Source organism: Rhinolophus ferrumequinum, chromosome 12 (assembly GCF_004115265.2).
Source record: "Rhinolophus ferrumequinum isolate MPI-CBG mRhiFer1 chromosome 12, mRhiFer1_v1.p, whole genome shotgun sequence".
NCBI lineage: Eukaryota > Metazoa > Chordata > Mammalia > Chiroptera > Rhinolophidae > Rhinolophus > Rhinolophus ferrumequinum.
The window spans coordinates 55,132,106-55,149,211 of NC_046295.1; the positions used below are offsets into that span (position 1 = coordinate 55,132,106).

Sequence of the window (17,106 nt, forward strand, 5' to 3'; positions counted from 1 at the left end):
AGGGAGCAGAAGTGAAGAAAAAGGAGTGAGGCAGGGGAGGAGGAAGATGACTCAGCCTTGTGAGACCATCCTCTGAGATGCGTTTTATATAAATGACTTTCTCAGGACAGGGCCTCTGGGAGAAGTAGGGAGAAAAATGTGTGGCAGGCTTCCATTGCTTAAAAATGTGCTTTACAGGGTGTTTCGTCCACTGCACTGCCCGGTTGCTCACACTGAGTGCAGGTGTAGCATGACAGTGTCAACAGGGAGACCTGCGGTGGGAAGCAAGAGGGGCTCAGTGTGAGCCCGGAATAAGGGGCTGTGAGCGGGCAGGGGGCTGCGAGTTCCCACCAACTGGGAAAGGGAGCTGGTGTTTCTTTATCCACCAGCTCCAGTCAGTCATTGGTTGAGAGCTGCTGGGGTCAGAGTTAACTCCCCAGCACCGTAGGTCGGCTGTGCTGTGGGCAGAGCAGACTCCAGAGGCCAGGCTGGCCGTTGGAGGACCATGCCTAGAGTGCACATAAATGGTAATGGCAGTGGTTTACCGTGTTTCCCCGAAAATAAGACCGAGCCGGACCATCAGCCCTAATGCGTCTTTTGGAGCAAAAATTAATATAAGACCCGGTCTTATATTACTATAATATAATATAATATTACTAAAATACAAGACTGGGTCTTATAATATAATGTAAGACCAGGTCTTATATTAATTTTTGCTCCAAAAGACTCACTAGAGCTGATGGTCCGGCTAGGTCTTATTTTCGGGGAAACAAGGCAGGGACGAGGCACTGACAGTGGCATCAAGAGTGTCTGACATGCTCTCCCTCCCTTTTTCCTTGTCCTCTTCCCTCCAGGATTGTCAGATTTTTTATTTCATCTTTCTCTTTTACGCGGAACAAACCCAGTCTTTTCAGCCCTCATCCCACTGTGCATTTCCAAAACCATCCAGGTGCTCATCAGAACAAAAGGGTCCTTCCTTGAAGGCAGGTGTGGGTTTAAATTGTCCATGTTTTTTCTTGATTACCCAAAAGACAGCCCTATTCTTTGGTTAGTCCGTAACTTCTTTTCTAGTCAGCTAGTTAAGGCTGTTCTGTTTTCTCTGCTCTTGAAATCAGATGAGGATTCAAGCCTCGGGTGCCTCCTGGGAAGTCTCTCACCACAAGTCCACAAGGGAAGAGTTATCCTCCTATACTGAAGAAACAGGTTCAAAAGGACGTGTATTTATGTCCTTGGTAACTTCTTCCCCAACCCAAATTTGGGATGCTTCTCACTGATTTTTGTGCCCCTTCCAGCTGCTCGAGACCGTCTGGAGAATACGTTTGGAGACTGAGTTTTCTGGGACATTTGGATGGATTATAGGAAAATGGAAGAGCCAGTTAATTTAGACCTGGAAGAGCTGGGACAAAAGATCCCTACGTCTCCACACGTCCCAATCTCACAAACTGTACTGAAGCTGCAGTAAACAATTTAGACCAGTGGGTATGACACGAAGTTTCCTCTTGGCTATTTCTACAGCTTCCCATTGAATGGAAGAAAATCGCTTAAAACCTCAAAATGCAGTCAGTCTGGCAGGAGGTGACATGCCTTGCTTGGCGTCCTGCCTCCATCCCTCCCATTATCTGCGGCTGAGACCATTTGGACCCCTTCCAGCTTCCAGACCGGACACCCTCCCTGGCCTCCATCAGTCTGAGTTCCCAGTTCTTACCCCCAGGCCCAACTCCAAAATGAGAACCCTCCTGCCTGTGGACACGGTCTCACTTCTCAGGTGAAGTAGGTACAAAATTAACAATATTAATGTGTATCTCTTTCCAGTCATTTCTAGGGGAGAAATGTGCTCTGGGGACTTTCATCTTTAGATTCCAGTGAATTGGATTTTATCAGACACTTACAGAGAACCAACAAAACATGAAATGTGCACACAGTAGTAAAGGAACCTGCTGCCTTATGCATATGTGTCTTGGACTGATAAAATGGACCACAGTTGAGCCCACTAATCAAAATGCAGCTATGCCTGCATCCGTCAGATAACATATATAACTGAGGGGACCAGGTTTGTTCAAAATATCATCTTAGCTTCATTTTTTTCAACATAGATATACTTTATTTGTATATTAAACATATAGAAATGTTCTTCCACATCTTTCCTGAAACATGATGTGAGCATTCTCTCTCTCTCTCTCACACTCACACACCTATCTTCCATCTGTATCTATCTATCTATCTATCTATCTATCTATCTATCTATCTATCTATCTATCATCTATCTATCTATCTATATCATCTGTTTACCCATTTTTAACAGAGACATGAATAATCGATCTATTGTACTTTTCTGGTTTTTTAATAAGAAAAGGCAGAATGAATGTGTGATGACAAATGGCAAATGATTCTCAGCCTTGGTGTTGGGGAACCATAGAGTGGTGGGGACGACGGCAAACGAGACCATTGCCTTAACTGAAGGCAGAAGCCCCTATCCAGTGCCAATCAATTGTTGGCACAGGGAATGCAGGTCCCATGTTGCCAGGCTTTCCAAAAATTTTAAAAGAAGCTAGAAATCTGGATTTTAATATAAAATCACCACATTATCAAATACTGCTAATTTAATTTGGAGCTTAGCAACAGGCAAGCTGAACAAAACATACCTGTAGGCCAAATTGAGCCCATGTCACCAATTCACAGCTCTGGTTTTAACTGTCAAACACAATCATAGAACTATTATACAACTGTGGTTGATGTGGCTTTTTCTAAGCAATATAGAAATATAGTTATAAGAAAGTCAATGATAGTTTATATGGTACTTTATAAGCAATAGAGAAATATAGAACTAAGAAAGCAAATTCCCCATGGTTAGTAAGTCAGAATAAAATAAGGTATGTCCAGCACAGAATGGCTGCAAATAGAAGAGAATTCGTATTTACAGAGAGTATGAACAGATTAAGAAAGGTGCCTACAGCGAATAATTTTGTTAGAATGTACTTTGCCTGTGTGTTAGTTCCATGTGGGGCCATCAGCTCTAGAGAGGGCTGAGGCGGGGGTCTTTCCCCTCTCTTACCAGCCACACTTCCTGCTGGAACATCACCACCACCAATAACGGACGCTAACGTCCAAAGAGCATTGTCTTGCATCAGATACTCTGATAAATGCTTCATCTCTCAGTAAGACCTTGCATGCGCTCAACAATGTAGGAGAAAGGAACCAGATTTGCCCACATTTCATGTAGCTCATAAGTAACAGAGCCAGGATTCCCCAAGGCAGCGTGATAAGGGGTCTATCTCCCTAGTGACTGGGAATTTATCACCTGGAGGATCTTCTGACTCTCTATGAACTCTGCAACATCTGTAGACCTGCCCGTTCCCTTCTTCTCTTACTCCTTTGCTCTGGGACTTGTCGATCTGTCACTCACTGGGTAGGCGACTTGGTAAATTACATGTTCTCTTTGGGTCTCAGTTTCTTCATCAATAAAATGGGGATAGAAGGGAGGAGGTTGGATCAGGTTTTTCAGGGTTCTGAGCATAGTCAATGTCCTGGGATTCCAAAATGCTCAGGGGAAACCAATGATTTCACCTGGCCTTCACGGCCCTGTGCACACCCATCAAGCAGCCTGCTTGCGAGGTCTTAGCACTCTAGTACTGCCCTGCCCACTCGTCTCCTCCAGCCCAGGGAGTTCTTATCCGCTTACTACTTGGGTGTGTGTCCCTCTGAGTATTACCTTCCCCTCCCTCTGTTTACTCCCCAAACTCTCAGCAGACCCCAGAGCCTGGGTTAACTTCACTCCCATCTTGAAGCTTCTACTGCCATACTGATTTCTTCCTTTTCTGCAGATGGCTTACGTTAATCCCAGACCTGACCCCTCACATGGGCACAGCACTTTACAGGGGACAGAGTGCTGAGGCATATAAGTTCTCTCCTAGAGACTCACAGCCACTGGCCATGCCACGATCACTACGTCCACTAGGAGAAATAAAAAACCAGACAAGGGTAGGATTTGCCCAACTTCACTCTATAGCCAGGGCCAGAACTAGACTGGAGCCCAGGCTCCTGACCACTGGGCCAGAGCTTCCTTCCAGCCCTCACTGCCTAGGCTGGCATTAACCCTTTCATGCCTGAGTGCTGTGTGTCTCCAGCGAGATTTTGTTTTGGGGAGTAGGAAGCGGGTCCAATCCTCTTGTCTATAGATGGGTAGTATGACTGAGTGGTGAAGAGTGTTGGTGCCTGTACGCATTAGCCTGGGCACATTTTAAATGTCAGCTTCCTCATCTCTGAATGAGGATGACTGCAGTACCACTTTTCCAGGGCTGTGGTGGGGATTAAATGAGAGAACACAGGCAAAGCATGTAGCACAGGGCCTGGGACATAATCAGTGCTCGGTAAAGCTTAGCTACCATCTCTGTGCTCATCTCATATCCTCTGCAGGGCTAACTCAACTTACCTTTCACTTGGCAGAGGGTGACTCTGCCAATGGGGCACCAAATGAAAACCAGGAACTGACCACAGAGCCACAGCCCATGTTGGCAGGTGGCTCCTTGGTGCATCAGGAAGAAAGGCCCTTGGGGCTTGCCTGATTTCAGAAGTATCCAGGTCTCAGCGGACCTCAGTGGTGCCTCCTCTTGCTCAAAGATCTTACACTGCTGTGCCTGGTGAGAATCTTAATAATAAAAAGCCACCATTTGAGGGTTTTGCCATGGCCAGGCCTTGTGCTAAGCTCCGTACAAGTGGGATAGTCTGCTCTGTGCCCTCCCTCCTGCCACACACCACAGGGCTTTGGAATTCTGAGACTGGTTCATGTCTTCCACATCTCATCACAGTGCCTAGAGTGATGTCACACCTAAGACTGTGTCCCTTCATTCATCCAACGTATTGGTATCTCCTACTACCAGGCACTATTCTAGGCAGAGAACAAAACAATATAAATCCTTGCCCTCCTGGAGGTTACAACTGGGGTGGGAGGCAGGGGAGGATGCTGCAGGCAAGGTATAGAGAGGAAAACGCTGGCATATTAGACACCTTTACAGTTTTTATTAGGATTATCATATCTAGACATATATATCTCTGTCTATCATCTATCATCATCTATCTAGAGATAGATATATATCTCTCTATATAAAATCACTTATACTACCCAAACAGGCCACTCTGGGGCATTCAAGTAGGTCCCTGGGTCAAGCATGGAGGGCAGGGCACAGCAGCCAGGAGCTCAGTCCAGCTGTGTGACCTTGGGACATTGGTGGCACCTCTGAGCCTCAGTTTCCTCGGTTATTTAGGGAAATCACAGTGAGTTCAGCCTTCCTGGGCCGTTGAGAGTATTCCATTGGCCCGTGGAGATTGCTTTTTCCGCGGGGCAGCCAGGACAGAGACAGACGTGAGGGCGGGAGGGAGCCGCGTCCGCTTTCCCAGACGAGCGCGGACGTGGAGCTTTTCTCGAAGGTTACTTAAGGCCGCTTCGCGTGGAAGCGGCGGCGGCGGGCTGGATAGCGCGAGTCTGTGGAGGGGGGAAGGGGCGTGGGGAGTGGGGGCAGAGGGGCGTGGGGAGTTGGGGCGCGGCGCTCCGGGAGCGCGGGGCGCGGGGGAGTCGGGTTTCAGAGCGCTGGTGACTCAGGGCGCGGGCTGGGAGCCGGGAGGCTGCCCGCCGAGGCCGCTGCCCAGCGCCGCCTTTGTTTCCTGCAGGAAGGGCGAGCAGCGCAGCGCCCCTCGCCTCCGCGGAGCTCTCCGACTCAGCACCTTCGGGGTCCACAGAACCCGCGAGATGGCGCCAAGGTAGGACCCAAGTCCCCGTGTCTCGGCCCCTTCGGCCGCTCGTTACCACCTCACCTTCTCTCTCTCGGCCACTTCTTGCAGGAGGAACGGGCAGTGCTGGCGCCTGCTGTGGCTCCTTTGGGTCTCCGCGCTTCTCTCCGCTGTCATCCGGACCCGCGCCGCAACAGGTAGGCGACCCAGCCTGAGGGTGGCACCGGCTGCCTCCGCGCCCTGGGGAGGTTGGTGTTGGCGGCGGGAGCAACTGCGGTGCGCGCTTCATTCCTGAACATAAAAGGGAGTTCTCGCCGCTTGGTGCGCACTGGAGGTCCTGCCCGGCTTCCCCGAGCAATGCACGGGGTTAGAGGGGTGGATGGAAGTCCCTGGGCAGCTGGGGCGGGTGGAACGCTATCTGGGCGCCTAAAGTGTCTAAGCCAGGCGCGGTCCCTCCAATGATGGGCAGCGAGGGACTTTGGAAGCACTGTGACAGTACCAGAGGCTCCGCGGTGACATTTAGCTCCTGCTCACCCAGCGCCCGCGCGCAGGTCGTGCGTGCTGCCTGGCTCATTGTACGGCCAGGTCTAATGCCCTCCCTGTACACAGGTGTGGAAGCGTGACCGTCAGCAGACACACCTAGTGCCTTTGCGGCGAAAGAAATAACGGGACTGGATTGCTCTGACGCCTAACTCAGCGTTCAGTGACCCAGGGAGTCGCATCCATGGGGCAGTGGCTCCATGCATGACGGGAAGAGCTACGGGCTGGGAGCCAGGGGATCTGGCCCCTTCTCTTCCCTGAGCCTCACTTTCCCTACCAGGACCCAGAGGTGGTTGGATGAATACTGAGGTCTTAGTTAAAATAGATTTCTGTTAAGGTGTGTCAGGCTGTGTGGGTTTGAATTGTGATTGAGTTAGGTGGTCTTGTGCCTCAGTTTCCTCATCTGAAAAGGGGGAACAGTTAGATCACCTTACCTCCTGGGAATACTGTGACGATTAAGAGAGATATTAGAAATAATGTGCTTTCCACATGCTGACACATACTAGGCACAAAATAAGTGATAGGAATTACGGCTTGATTCTTGCAGTAGCTGTGTGAGAAAGCAATACAGGCGTTTTTACAGCAAAGGACACTGAGGATGAGAGAGGCTTAGGCAGTGGCCAGTCCCAGAGGAGGATTTGAGCCCAGGTCACCAGGCTCCAGTCCTTCCTCACGCAGCTCTTTCTCCACCCAGTTTAGGGAGAGAACTATGCTCTCCACCAGTAGACTCGGACCCCTTTTGGATTTAGAGTAGTACACATTCTCAGTAGAGGTGTGCAGAGAGGGGGAACAACTTCTGTCCCCCTGAAGGACACTGGGAATCGAGTGGGTGGTCTTGGTTAACTCTTTGTGTGCTGGAGGAAGTCTGGGACAACCCAGATCATTGTCTCCTTGGGAACGAGAACCAAATGCGATGACGGCTTTTCCTGCCAGAATGTCCAGCCTGGCATTTCTTGCAGATCAAAGGGCAGCTGGAGGCACAGTTTTGGCTTCTCAGCACCATGGCCCATGTCGGAACGTTGCAATTTTGTATGTGATATAGGGTACTGCCAACTCAGCGGCAGAAAGCAGCTTCAGGTTCTGTGGTCTTTTGTGAACTTTGCTGCACCTCTCACCCTCAAAAGGAAGAAAGTTTTGGGGAGACACACTGTAGTGTTTCTTTCCTCCTCCTGTTTGGAGGCTGGGTCCCTCAATATCAGGTCAGGGCTATGGTTTCTAACACAGAGGAAGTCCTGTTCACATCCATAATGTAAAAAGGGAGTGCCAGGAAATCCTCAGGAGCTGAAAAGGGCCAAGGGAGGGTCATTTGCTACTGATTGGTATTCAGTGTCCTTTGGGACTCAGAAGAGAATCTTCCTAGATATGCAAAATGCCCTCCTGTAAACCAAATTTTGCATGCAGTTTAGTAAGACTAACATTTATAAACCACTTCATATGTTTGGGCAGGGGTGTGAGCACGCTCATATTTCATTCATCCAGTCCTCACAGTCACTCCTTGAGGTGGGGACTCAGACTGTTCTGACGTATCTCTGTACTTCAAATAAGGAAACTGAGGCCGAGCGTGCCAAGGCTTCTCATCCCGAGAGTTTCCTGGCCCACCCTGTTTAAGAAGACCTTTGTCAATGGGACTCTGTCCCCCACATCAGTCCTTGTATCCCTAGTGGGTCATGGCTGAGCAGTAAAGTTACAGTATCATTGGAATACCCTATATGTTAGAAGATAAGGAGATTGTGGGGGCAGGGACGGTAGTGTCATAAGTAATTTGTTCCTGATGATGCTGACATGTGCAAATTATTTACTTTTCTTTAAGCTGTTTGATTGTGAACTATAACAATCCATTCAGACAAGTGCTCACGAAATGTACAGTCCAAGGATTTCTTATACTGCAAACATCATGTCACTCAGGTCAAGAAATAGCAGAGCCCCCAGAAGCTCCTATACACCCCTTTGCTGTGTTATTCCCTTCCTCCCCTCAAAGGGAACGCTCACCTTGATCTTCATAGTGACCACTTCCTCTGTTTTAAAAGTAACGTTAGTAGCTAAGCATCTATGCCCAAATTCTAAAGTTCCACTTTACTTGATTTTGAACTTTATACATGATGGATGTCATCTTTCACTGAGTATTAAGTTTTGAGATTCATTTATACTGTTGCATGGAGCTGGAGTTAATCCATCTTCATTGCTGTGTAATATTCTGCTGTCTTCATATACTGTCCATTATTTATCCATTTTTCTCCAACAACATATGATTCCTTCCATGTGGGGTTAATGTAAGTGTGTCTGTGAACATTTTTGTACATGCCTCTCAGTGCACGTGTGCAGACATTTCTGTTGGTGCTGTGTCTAGGAGTGGCGTGCTCGTAATAGGGTATGCAACTCCTCCAACTGAACAGACAATGCCTACACATCTTCCACTATGGCTGTTCTAAGATACAGGGTCACCAACTGGTACGAAAGTCCGCATTTCTTAGCATCTTCACCAGCACTTTGTCTTGTCACTAGATTTCATTTCAGCCTATCTGATGGGTAGCTATTAGAATCTTATTGTAGTCTTAATTTAGACTTTTCTGATTCTGAACTTCATCACCTTTTCATGTGTTCATTGGACATTTGGACATCCTGATTTACTTTTGTTATCGAGCTGAAATTCACATAACATAAAACTAGCCATTTTCATGTGTGCAATTCAGTGGTGTTTAGTACATGGACAGTGTTGTGTAGCCATCATCTCTGTCTCGTTCTAAAACATTTTCATCATTCTAAAAGAAAACCTTAATTCTATTAAGCAGTCACTCCCTGTTCCCCCCATTCATATACACCTCACCAACCCCTAGCAACTACTAAACTGCTTTTTGTCTCCATGGATTTGCCTACTCTGGATCTGTCATATAAATGGAGTCATACAATATGTGACCTTTTGTGCCTGGCTTCTTTCACTTAGTGTCATGTTTTTGAGGTTCATCCATGTTGTAGTACAGACCAGTACTTCATTCCTTTTTATGGCCGAATAATATTCCATTGTGTGGATGTACCACAATTGGTTTGTCCATTCTTCCTCTGAGGGGAACATTTGCGTAGTTTCCACCGTTTGGCTGTTGTGAATAGTGTAATTATGAACACATGTGTACAAGCATTTGTTTGAGTACTTGTTTTCAACCATTTAGGGTATATAGCTAGAAGTGGAATTGCTCGGTCATAAGGTGATTCCATGCTTAAGATTTTGAGAAACTCCCAAACTATTTTCCACAGTGACTGCACCATTTTACATTCCCACCAGCAGTGTACAAGGGTTCTGATTTTTCCACATTTTTGCCAACACTTGTAATTTTCCATTTTTTAAATAATAGCCATCTTAGTGGGTGTGAAGTAGTATCTCATTGTGGTTTGCGTTTGCCTTTCCATGATGACCAATAATGTTGAGCGTCTCTTCTTGTGCTTGGTGGCCCTCTGTAGATGTTTGGGGGAAATTCTGAAAACTAATCAGAGCAGGTTCAGGTTTTTCCTCTAAATCACTCACTCTTGCTCACTGACCATCGTAGGTGGTGTCCCAAGTGAGAAAGAAATAATAGTCACACCTGAGATTTTGCAGGTAGCTGGCCTCTCACCTGACCTATGCCCTGGCCTGTAATGAGCTACCGTTGCTTACATGCCATTAGAATTTATGATGAATATAAATGATTGTAGTATTTTAATTACTGGCTGATTTTGTTTGTTTGTTTGTTTCATCTAATGCCTGTGGCAGCACCACTTTCCACTTGTGCGTTTTACAGCAGCATGAAGGCTGTAAGCCTCTGGCGCACTGACTACTCATAGCTCCCCATATGTCGTTGAGATTTTGCAGTCTCCTTGACTCTGCACAAGGTGTGGACTAATTTCCCTGTCTAGAGCACACTTTCTCACCTTCCCTTTCTCTTTAAGGTCTAATCTTACTAGTAGCTTAAAGGGCACCTCTTTCAGAGTGCCTTCCCCTGATCTCTCCAGCTGAGCTTTCTCATCAGGAAACCCTTCCAGCCCTTCATCTCTCTCTCTCCTCCGTCCCCCCTGTCTCCTCTATACTCTCGGTATGCTTATTCATCTCCCTGGAGAGTGTGGGTCCTGCCTCATTTGTCTGGAGTTGTCCCCTTGGACTTGGGCCATTTTGTTATGATCAACAGTACTGCTGGGGACATCTTTAGACAAATGGCCTTTGTTTTCTTTTGGGTTATTTCCTTTGACTAGATTCCCCCAAACAGACAGAACTAGTTGAATAGTTCCTGTGTATTTAGATGGAGCTTTCCTACATACACATTTAATCATGCCACTCACTAGTTTAACTGCTCTTGCTGGGTTCTCATTGTGCTGAGGGCGGAGTCATGACCCTTACCCCAGAGGGCCCTCTGTGGCCCGGTCTCTGCCCGTCTTCTGTTCTCCACTCACACACAGCCTCTCTTGACTTGGGATCGCACCAAACCACTGGCAGATTTCTAAATGAGGTATGTGATGTCTCGCCTCTGTATCTTTGCATGGGCTGGTCCCTTTTTGAGAATGCCTTTCCCTTTGTCCACCTGGCAAATCCCATTCATTCTTTTAGGTTCTTTTGTGGGAAGCCCTCCTGCTCTGCCAGGCCTGTTGGGTGTCTCTCCTCTGGGCTAACACTGTCATCACCCGTCTCTCCCTCGCAGGACATTTCAAACTAGACAGTGACTATTGGTCACTCGTTGTCCTCCCCTACTACATGGGCAGTTCAGTGAGGTGGGGACTGGACTTTGTCCAACTCTGAATCCCAGGACCTCGCCCAGGGCCTGGCACAGTGGGCACTCAGGAAATTTTCAATGAATCAGAGAAGAAATGAATGGGTAGGTCTAGCCTGTGGTCTAGAGAGAGTGTGCCAATTTACTACTTCCTCTGCCCTGTGTAAGTCACCTTGATTCTTCCACAGCTCTGCCCACCTTGGGGTGACCATGGCTGAGTAATTGGGGTATGTTATTGAGGTTTTAGTTTTCTTTCCTTTCATAACTTTCATAACTAGTGAGGCTGGAATTCGCACTAATGTTACTTTACTCTTTATCTTTTTTCATTCCATCTCATTGTATAAACAATTTTTCTAGCTTATCCTCACTCATCTTATCCTTGATAACCTCTGTTTTGCCAAAAATTGTCCTTTTATATTTTCTCTGCTTGCTAACTCGATGAGCTTATACAGTTTTTTTTAATGTTTACAGCTTGATCCATTCAAAATGTACCATAGATTAGGGTGTAATCTGAAGTCAGTTCTTTTCCATAGTGGTACATTGGATTTCCCCAAATATGAATTAAAATGTGAGCTATTCCCCCATCATTTTGTTTCTTCTGGTCACCATATAATTTTTTCCCTGAAATTTCTATACTACTGGTCACTTTCTTGTGCATGTGTGTTTATTTTCTTAAAAATCCACATGGTCTTGATAATTGTTGCTTTGCAATATGTTTTAAAATCTGGTAAGGGAACTCACCCCTGCCTCCTTCATGGAGCCATAAATTCTTCAGCACAGATTGATTTATCACACAGTTTCCTCTTGATAGCTTGGATCCTGAGAGTGTCACAGTGGTAGCAGGCAGGCGAGGGTTATAAAAAGGGAGGCAGAAGATTCAGCTGGAGACATTAATGTGTCGTAAAGAGAAGAGATGAGTAACTAAGGCTTCAGAGTCAGAGCAGCAGATTGTGGGTTGTGAGCTTTTGCTTTTGACACACCCCAGGGCAGCTGAGATGGGTCAGAGGTGTTGGAAGGAGCCAGGTTTGCAGACTGATCACCTACCTCTGCTCCGCCCCAACTTGAGAGAGAAAACGTCTCGAGTTAGAGCAGAACCTGAGAAAAGATCCAAAGCTCTTCTGGGACAAGATCTGACGAGGGATACATGAGACCTACGTCACCTAGTGAGTGCAACCCAACCCTTATCCCCATCAGAACTCAACTTAACCCAACCCAGCCTAATTCAATTCAATTCATTTCACACTTGTTGTATGTCATGGGTGATTTAAAGAACTGGAAGGGCAGAAAACTGTTCTGAGGGCCCTGGTGTCTCTCTCAAGTGACCGTGACCCCTGACTTTAGTTAGGTATTGGGGGAGCCCCTTCCTGGGTTCAGGGAACTTAGCTAGAGTCTGGCTTGCAGGGAGCAGCCCTGCCTTAGGTCTGTCCAGAAGTCACCCATCCATCACTGAGGGACTCAAATGAGGCCCAGCTTAAAAGCCCCCTCCACCACCAGGAAGTCTTTTATAGCCAGCTTCCTCCAAAATGCACATCTGTTGAAGTCTTTAAAGCTGTCTGCCCTGTTCTGTGTTCTGGCTACTAGGGTAGGTTTCTGTCTTCCTCCCATGTTTCCTGGCTGCCTGCTCTCTTTGAGGCCCTCTGGGGTGGGCAGTGGGGTGGTTTAAGAGCTGCATTGGACCCAGTGCCCACCCTGGAGGGACTCACATTCCAGTAGTAGAGACTGGTGTGAAGCAGCTGGCTTGAATGCAAGGGAGCTTGTCCTGCAGGTGCAGGCTCACCTCTGCACTGCCAAAGTAGGGGCGTCCATCTTTACCAGAATATAGGGGAGGGGGGCAGGTAAGCAGGCTTTTAAAGAGGGGATTTAGTTTGTCAATAATGTTTAAAATTTTTGATAATAAAAATCGCAGGCATTGTAAAAACCTAGGGGGAGAAAAGGAATTTGTAAAGATCACATATTATCTCAGAGATTAAACCCTTCTAACATTTGGTGGGCTATCTTTCAAGTTTATTTTCCATGCCTAAATAAGTGCGTATATTGATACGTAATATGAATAGATCATTCTGTGCGTTGTATTTTGTTGCTGGTTTTTTTCCCTGTTAACAATCATCTAGGCACTTCCTCGGGAACATTAAATATTCTCCCCTACCATCCTTTGTAATCGAAATAGTATTTCATTATGTGGATGTCCTGTAATTAGACTTTTCCCCTTTTAGGTCTGTAGGCTGTTTCCAGTTGTTCACTATTATAAACGCTATTGTGAAGACCCTATTCTTGGTGCTCTGTATTTGACCGTTTCTTTGATTATTTCCTAGCACGAATTCCTAAAACAAATTGTTGGGTCTAGTGCATGCCCATTTGGAAGGCTTTTGTTACCTCCTTTGGAAAGGCAGTAATAATTTACTTTCCCCACAACAGCGTATGAGAATGCCTAGCTCACCCCATCTTTGTCCAGTACAGCTGTTTCTTTCATTTAAAGGGAGAAAATAACAACTAAGGGGGCAGTGCCAGCATTACTGCCCCAAACTGTCTTTAGTTGAATAGAGTCTGGGATTTCTTCCTCCTTTCCCTCACCCCCAAATTCATTCATTCATCTTGCATGTGTCTTGTGGTGAGGGCTGGAAGAGAAGAAGGTTTCTCAGGAAATTAGAACGCAAGAGCTCAGATCACAAGTACGGTGGTGGTTCTTAACCCTAGCTGCACCTTAGAATCACCTTCAAAAGGAACCTGATGCCCCGTCCTCCCCCATGTCCGGGATTCTTAGTTAATTCATCTGGGGGATGTCCAGTCATCAGCAGGGTTTGAAAGCTCCTCATGTGCTTCTAAGGTGCAGCCAGGTTTGAGAGCAACCAATGTAGTCCAACAGCTTCCTTTCAAAGGTGGTGATCCTGAGTCCCAAAGAGGAAAGCAGCTGTCTACGATTGCAACATAGGTCAGGGCAGAGCTGACACTGGACCCCAGAGGGAGCATCAGGGGGTACAGCTCATGGGCATGAGCTCGGGGATCCTGGGTTCACATCTCAGCTCTGCTAATTCTCATTGAGTGACCCGGGGCCAGTTACCTCTCTTTTCCTTATCTTTCTTATCTGAAAATTGGGACCATAATTCCTCCTGTGAGAAGAAATGAGATAAGCATCAGGCTTGTAATTGGTGACCAGTTCAATACCTCCTTCTTTCCCGGCTCCCACATCACTTTGCTTCCTTGAGGGCAGGAACCCTATTTTATTTATCCATGCTTCCTCAGCGTCTGACATGGCACCACACGGACACAATGAGCATTTGAATACATTAATGAATGAATCATTCAAAGCCTGAGAGTGTGGAGATCTTAGTGAAAACCCAGCATTATGGAGCCCTGACCATAGCAAAGCCTGTGTGTGCTTCCAGCCCTGCTGGAAGACCACCCACCGCCATCCACTGCAATGGATGATGGAGGGGCCAGAGCAGGGTGGGAGCAGGAGCTGGATATATAGCCTATCCATCGGGGATCAAATGCATGTCATGAAAGAAAAAGAAAGATATGCATTTTGGGTGCTGGAAAGTTATAGCCATTCCATCCTATAGAACAGAGGTGCAGAGAGTCCAAAAGCTGAGGACAAATTGAACCTAAATTCATGCAGTTTCAACAATGTCACACACAGAACGCCATCTGAAGTTGGGTCAGCCAGTTGCATTTCCCCTTCCAGCCACACAGTCTTCGTGGTGGCGAGTTCTGTCTTTATTTTCAGCACACAGGTTTGTCTCTTGGCCTCTGTTCTCGCGACCCTACAATCCACCCCCATATTGCAGCCTGGTAGTCTCCTAACTCATTGTGACTCAAATGTGGTCCATCAACCAGCAGCATCAGCATCCCCGGGAACTCAGTAGAAATGCAGAATCTCCAGTCTCACCCACAGACTCAATAAATCAGAAACTGCATTTTAACAAGATCCGTGGTCATTCACATACACAGTCAACTTTGGGCAGCACTGTAAAACCAACTCTGATGATGTCACACCTTCTTAGAGCCCTTTATTATCTTTCTATGCTCCCCACCTGTGGTAGGCAGAGTAATGGCCTGCCAAAGGGGTCCACCTCCTAATCCCCAGAACCTGTGACTATGTTAGGTTACATGGCAAACAGGAATGATGATTGCAGATGGAATTAATATTCATAATCAGCTGACGTTAAAAGAGGGTGAAGCTCCTGCATTACCCTGGGGAGGGGGGGCGCAGTGTAATCACAAGGGTCCTTTGTGTGCTCCCTTCTCCCAGCCTTTGCTAGTGCCATCTCACAGTCTGGAATATTCTCCCTGCTCTGTTGAAATCTTCTTTTGCCTTTTCTCCTTTATAGACTTGCTGCTTAAAGTGTGGTCCCTGCGCCAGCAATAGCGGCCTCACCCAGGAAATTGTTAGAAATGCAGGGTCCCAGGTCCAGCCCCAGACCTGCTGCGTCAGAATCTGTGTCTTACCCAGGCCCCTGGGGATGCATGTATACACGGAAGAGGGAGAAGCAGGGCTTTGTGGCTTGTGGTGAAGTGCTGCGGCTCTGGGGTCAGACCGAGCTGGTTTGGTTCTAAGCTTTATACTTATGACTTTGAACGATTTACTAATACTCTTCTAGCCTCAGTTTCCTCATCTGTAGAGTGGAGATAATAATATTATCGATCTCAGAATTCTTGTGATGAGTTCATGAAATCCTGTCCCCAAAGTTCTTAGCATAATGCCCCGTGCACCAAGAACCCTCAGTAAATGGTAATGGCCGTGGGAACCAGGTTCAACTTCAGTGCTAATGGACGTGGCCCCTAAACCCCCCGGTGGTCTCTCTCAACATTGCTTGTACCTGGTTCATTCCATCTGGAGTCAGAATTCATTTGCAAATCCGTCTCACCGAGGATGGGGCAGGCGGCACAATACCGTTTATTTTTGGAGTTTAGAATCATTGACCTTGCAGTCAGGGCCCTTCCCCAGACCTGCTGCGTCGGAATCTGTATCTTCTCTGGGCCCCCAGGGATACATGTGTGCACAGAAATGGGAGACACAGGGCGCTGTGGTGGGTGGTTAAGTGCTGCGGCCATGGGGTCGGGCAGAGCTTGAAGGAGATAAGCAGCCACTGTGTGATGTGGCAAAAGTGAAATATACTAAGCAAAGACTTTGCAAGTGTGGGTGGGTGGGACAGGATTAATCCGAAGGTTTCTGGCTCAAAGACAATGGCCATCCTGCCTGTCATAGTCTGATAGATTTTTCATTTGTTCAACTCACTTTCACTTAAACATTTATGGACTGCGTCCTGTGTACAAGGTAACGTGGTACGTGCTGGGCAGGAATGATGGACAAGATAGGCATGGTTCCCACCCTTGTGGGGCCTACAGTCTAACGGGGGACACTAAGGAAAGGATTGGACAAAAACTCTGAATATTCATCAATGGCAAACAGTGTTATGAAGAAGTACAGGGAGTTATGAAAACATGTACCTGGCTATTCTAATCTGTACTGGGGTGTCAGGAAAGCTTTCCCAAGGAGTGACATTTCAGATGACATGAGGGGTGAATAGATTTAGCCAGGAAAGGGGGTGGGGCTTGTGGGTTGGAAGAGGAGTAGAATGTTCCAGATAGAGGGAACAGAGTGAGAAGATGGAAGCGACAGCCTGTGTGTAGCCTGAGCATGGTGAGGGAGGGAGGCTGTGGAGCAGTCTCCAGGATGGAAGCACAATATCCATCCAGGAGCTGCTTTCATGAGCCCGGCCTCGGGCTAGTCCCTTTCCTTCCATGGTTTTTTGGGTGCGGTGCAGTGCTTGTGGCCCAGGGTCCAGAGGCTGAGGGCCTCTGGGTCCTCGTCTCTGCCCTGTTCCTGCATCCACTTATCCGAGAGCGATTTGCTTCGGGTGGGGGCACAGGGTCCAAAGCTCTTGTGCCAGAACTCTTAACCCCACGAGGGAAAAAGCTCGTTCTGTCACTGCTGGATCCCCAGCACCTGCAATAGTGACTGTCATACAGCCGACGCTCAATAAATGCTAGCTGAATTAATAGATGTATGAGTGTTCAGGGCTACAAGAAGCTTTCCTCTCTCGACGGCATTTACCTTTTCGGGAATAAGTGTGTGTGTGTGTGGGGGGGGGGGGCTGCATAAGCATGGGAAGGCTGAGTGGAATGTGAAAAA

General features: G+C 47.3%; 1 protein-coding gene across 2 annotated transcripts in view; it reads left to right on the plus strand.

Moving 5' to 3' along the window:
* The first annotated feature begins 5,228 nt into the window (after positions 1–5,228).
* COL15A1 (collagen type XV alpha 1 chain) overlaps positions 5,229–17,106 on the plus strand; it is a 99,316-nt gene continuing 87,438 nt past the window's right edge. Inside the window, exons 1-3 of one of the 2 annotated variants that reach the window (XM_033124147.1) lie at positions 5,229–5,403; positions 5,644–5,733; positions 5,815–5,900. In XM_033124147.1, coding sequence (XP_032980038.1) covers positions 5,723–5,733; positions 5,815–5,900 — 97 coding nt within the window. In that variant the 5' untranslated portion in view covers positions 5,229–5,403; positions 5,644–5,722. Of the gene's footprint in view, positions 5,404–5,566; positions 5,734–5,814; positions 5,901–17,106 lie in introns of those variants that run through there. The other variant, XM_033124148.1, reaches the window with a different exon arrangement.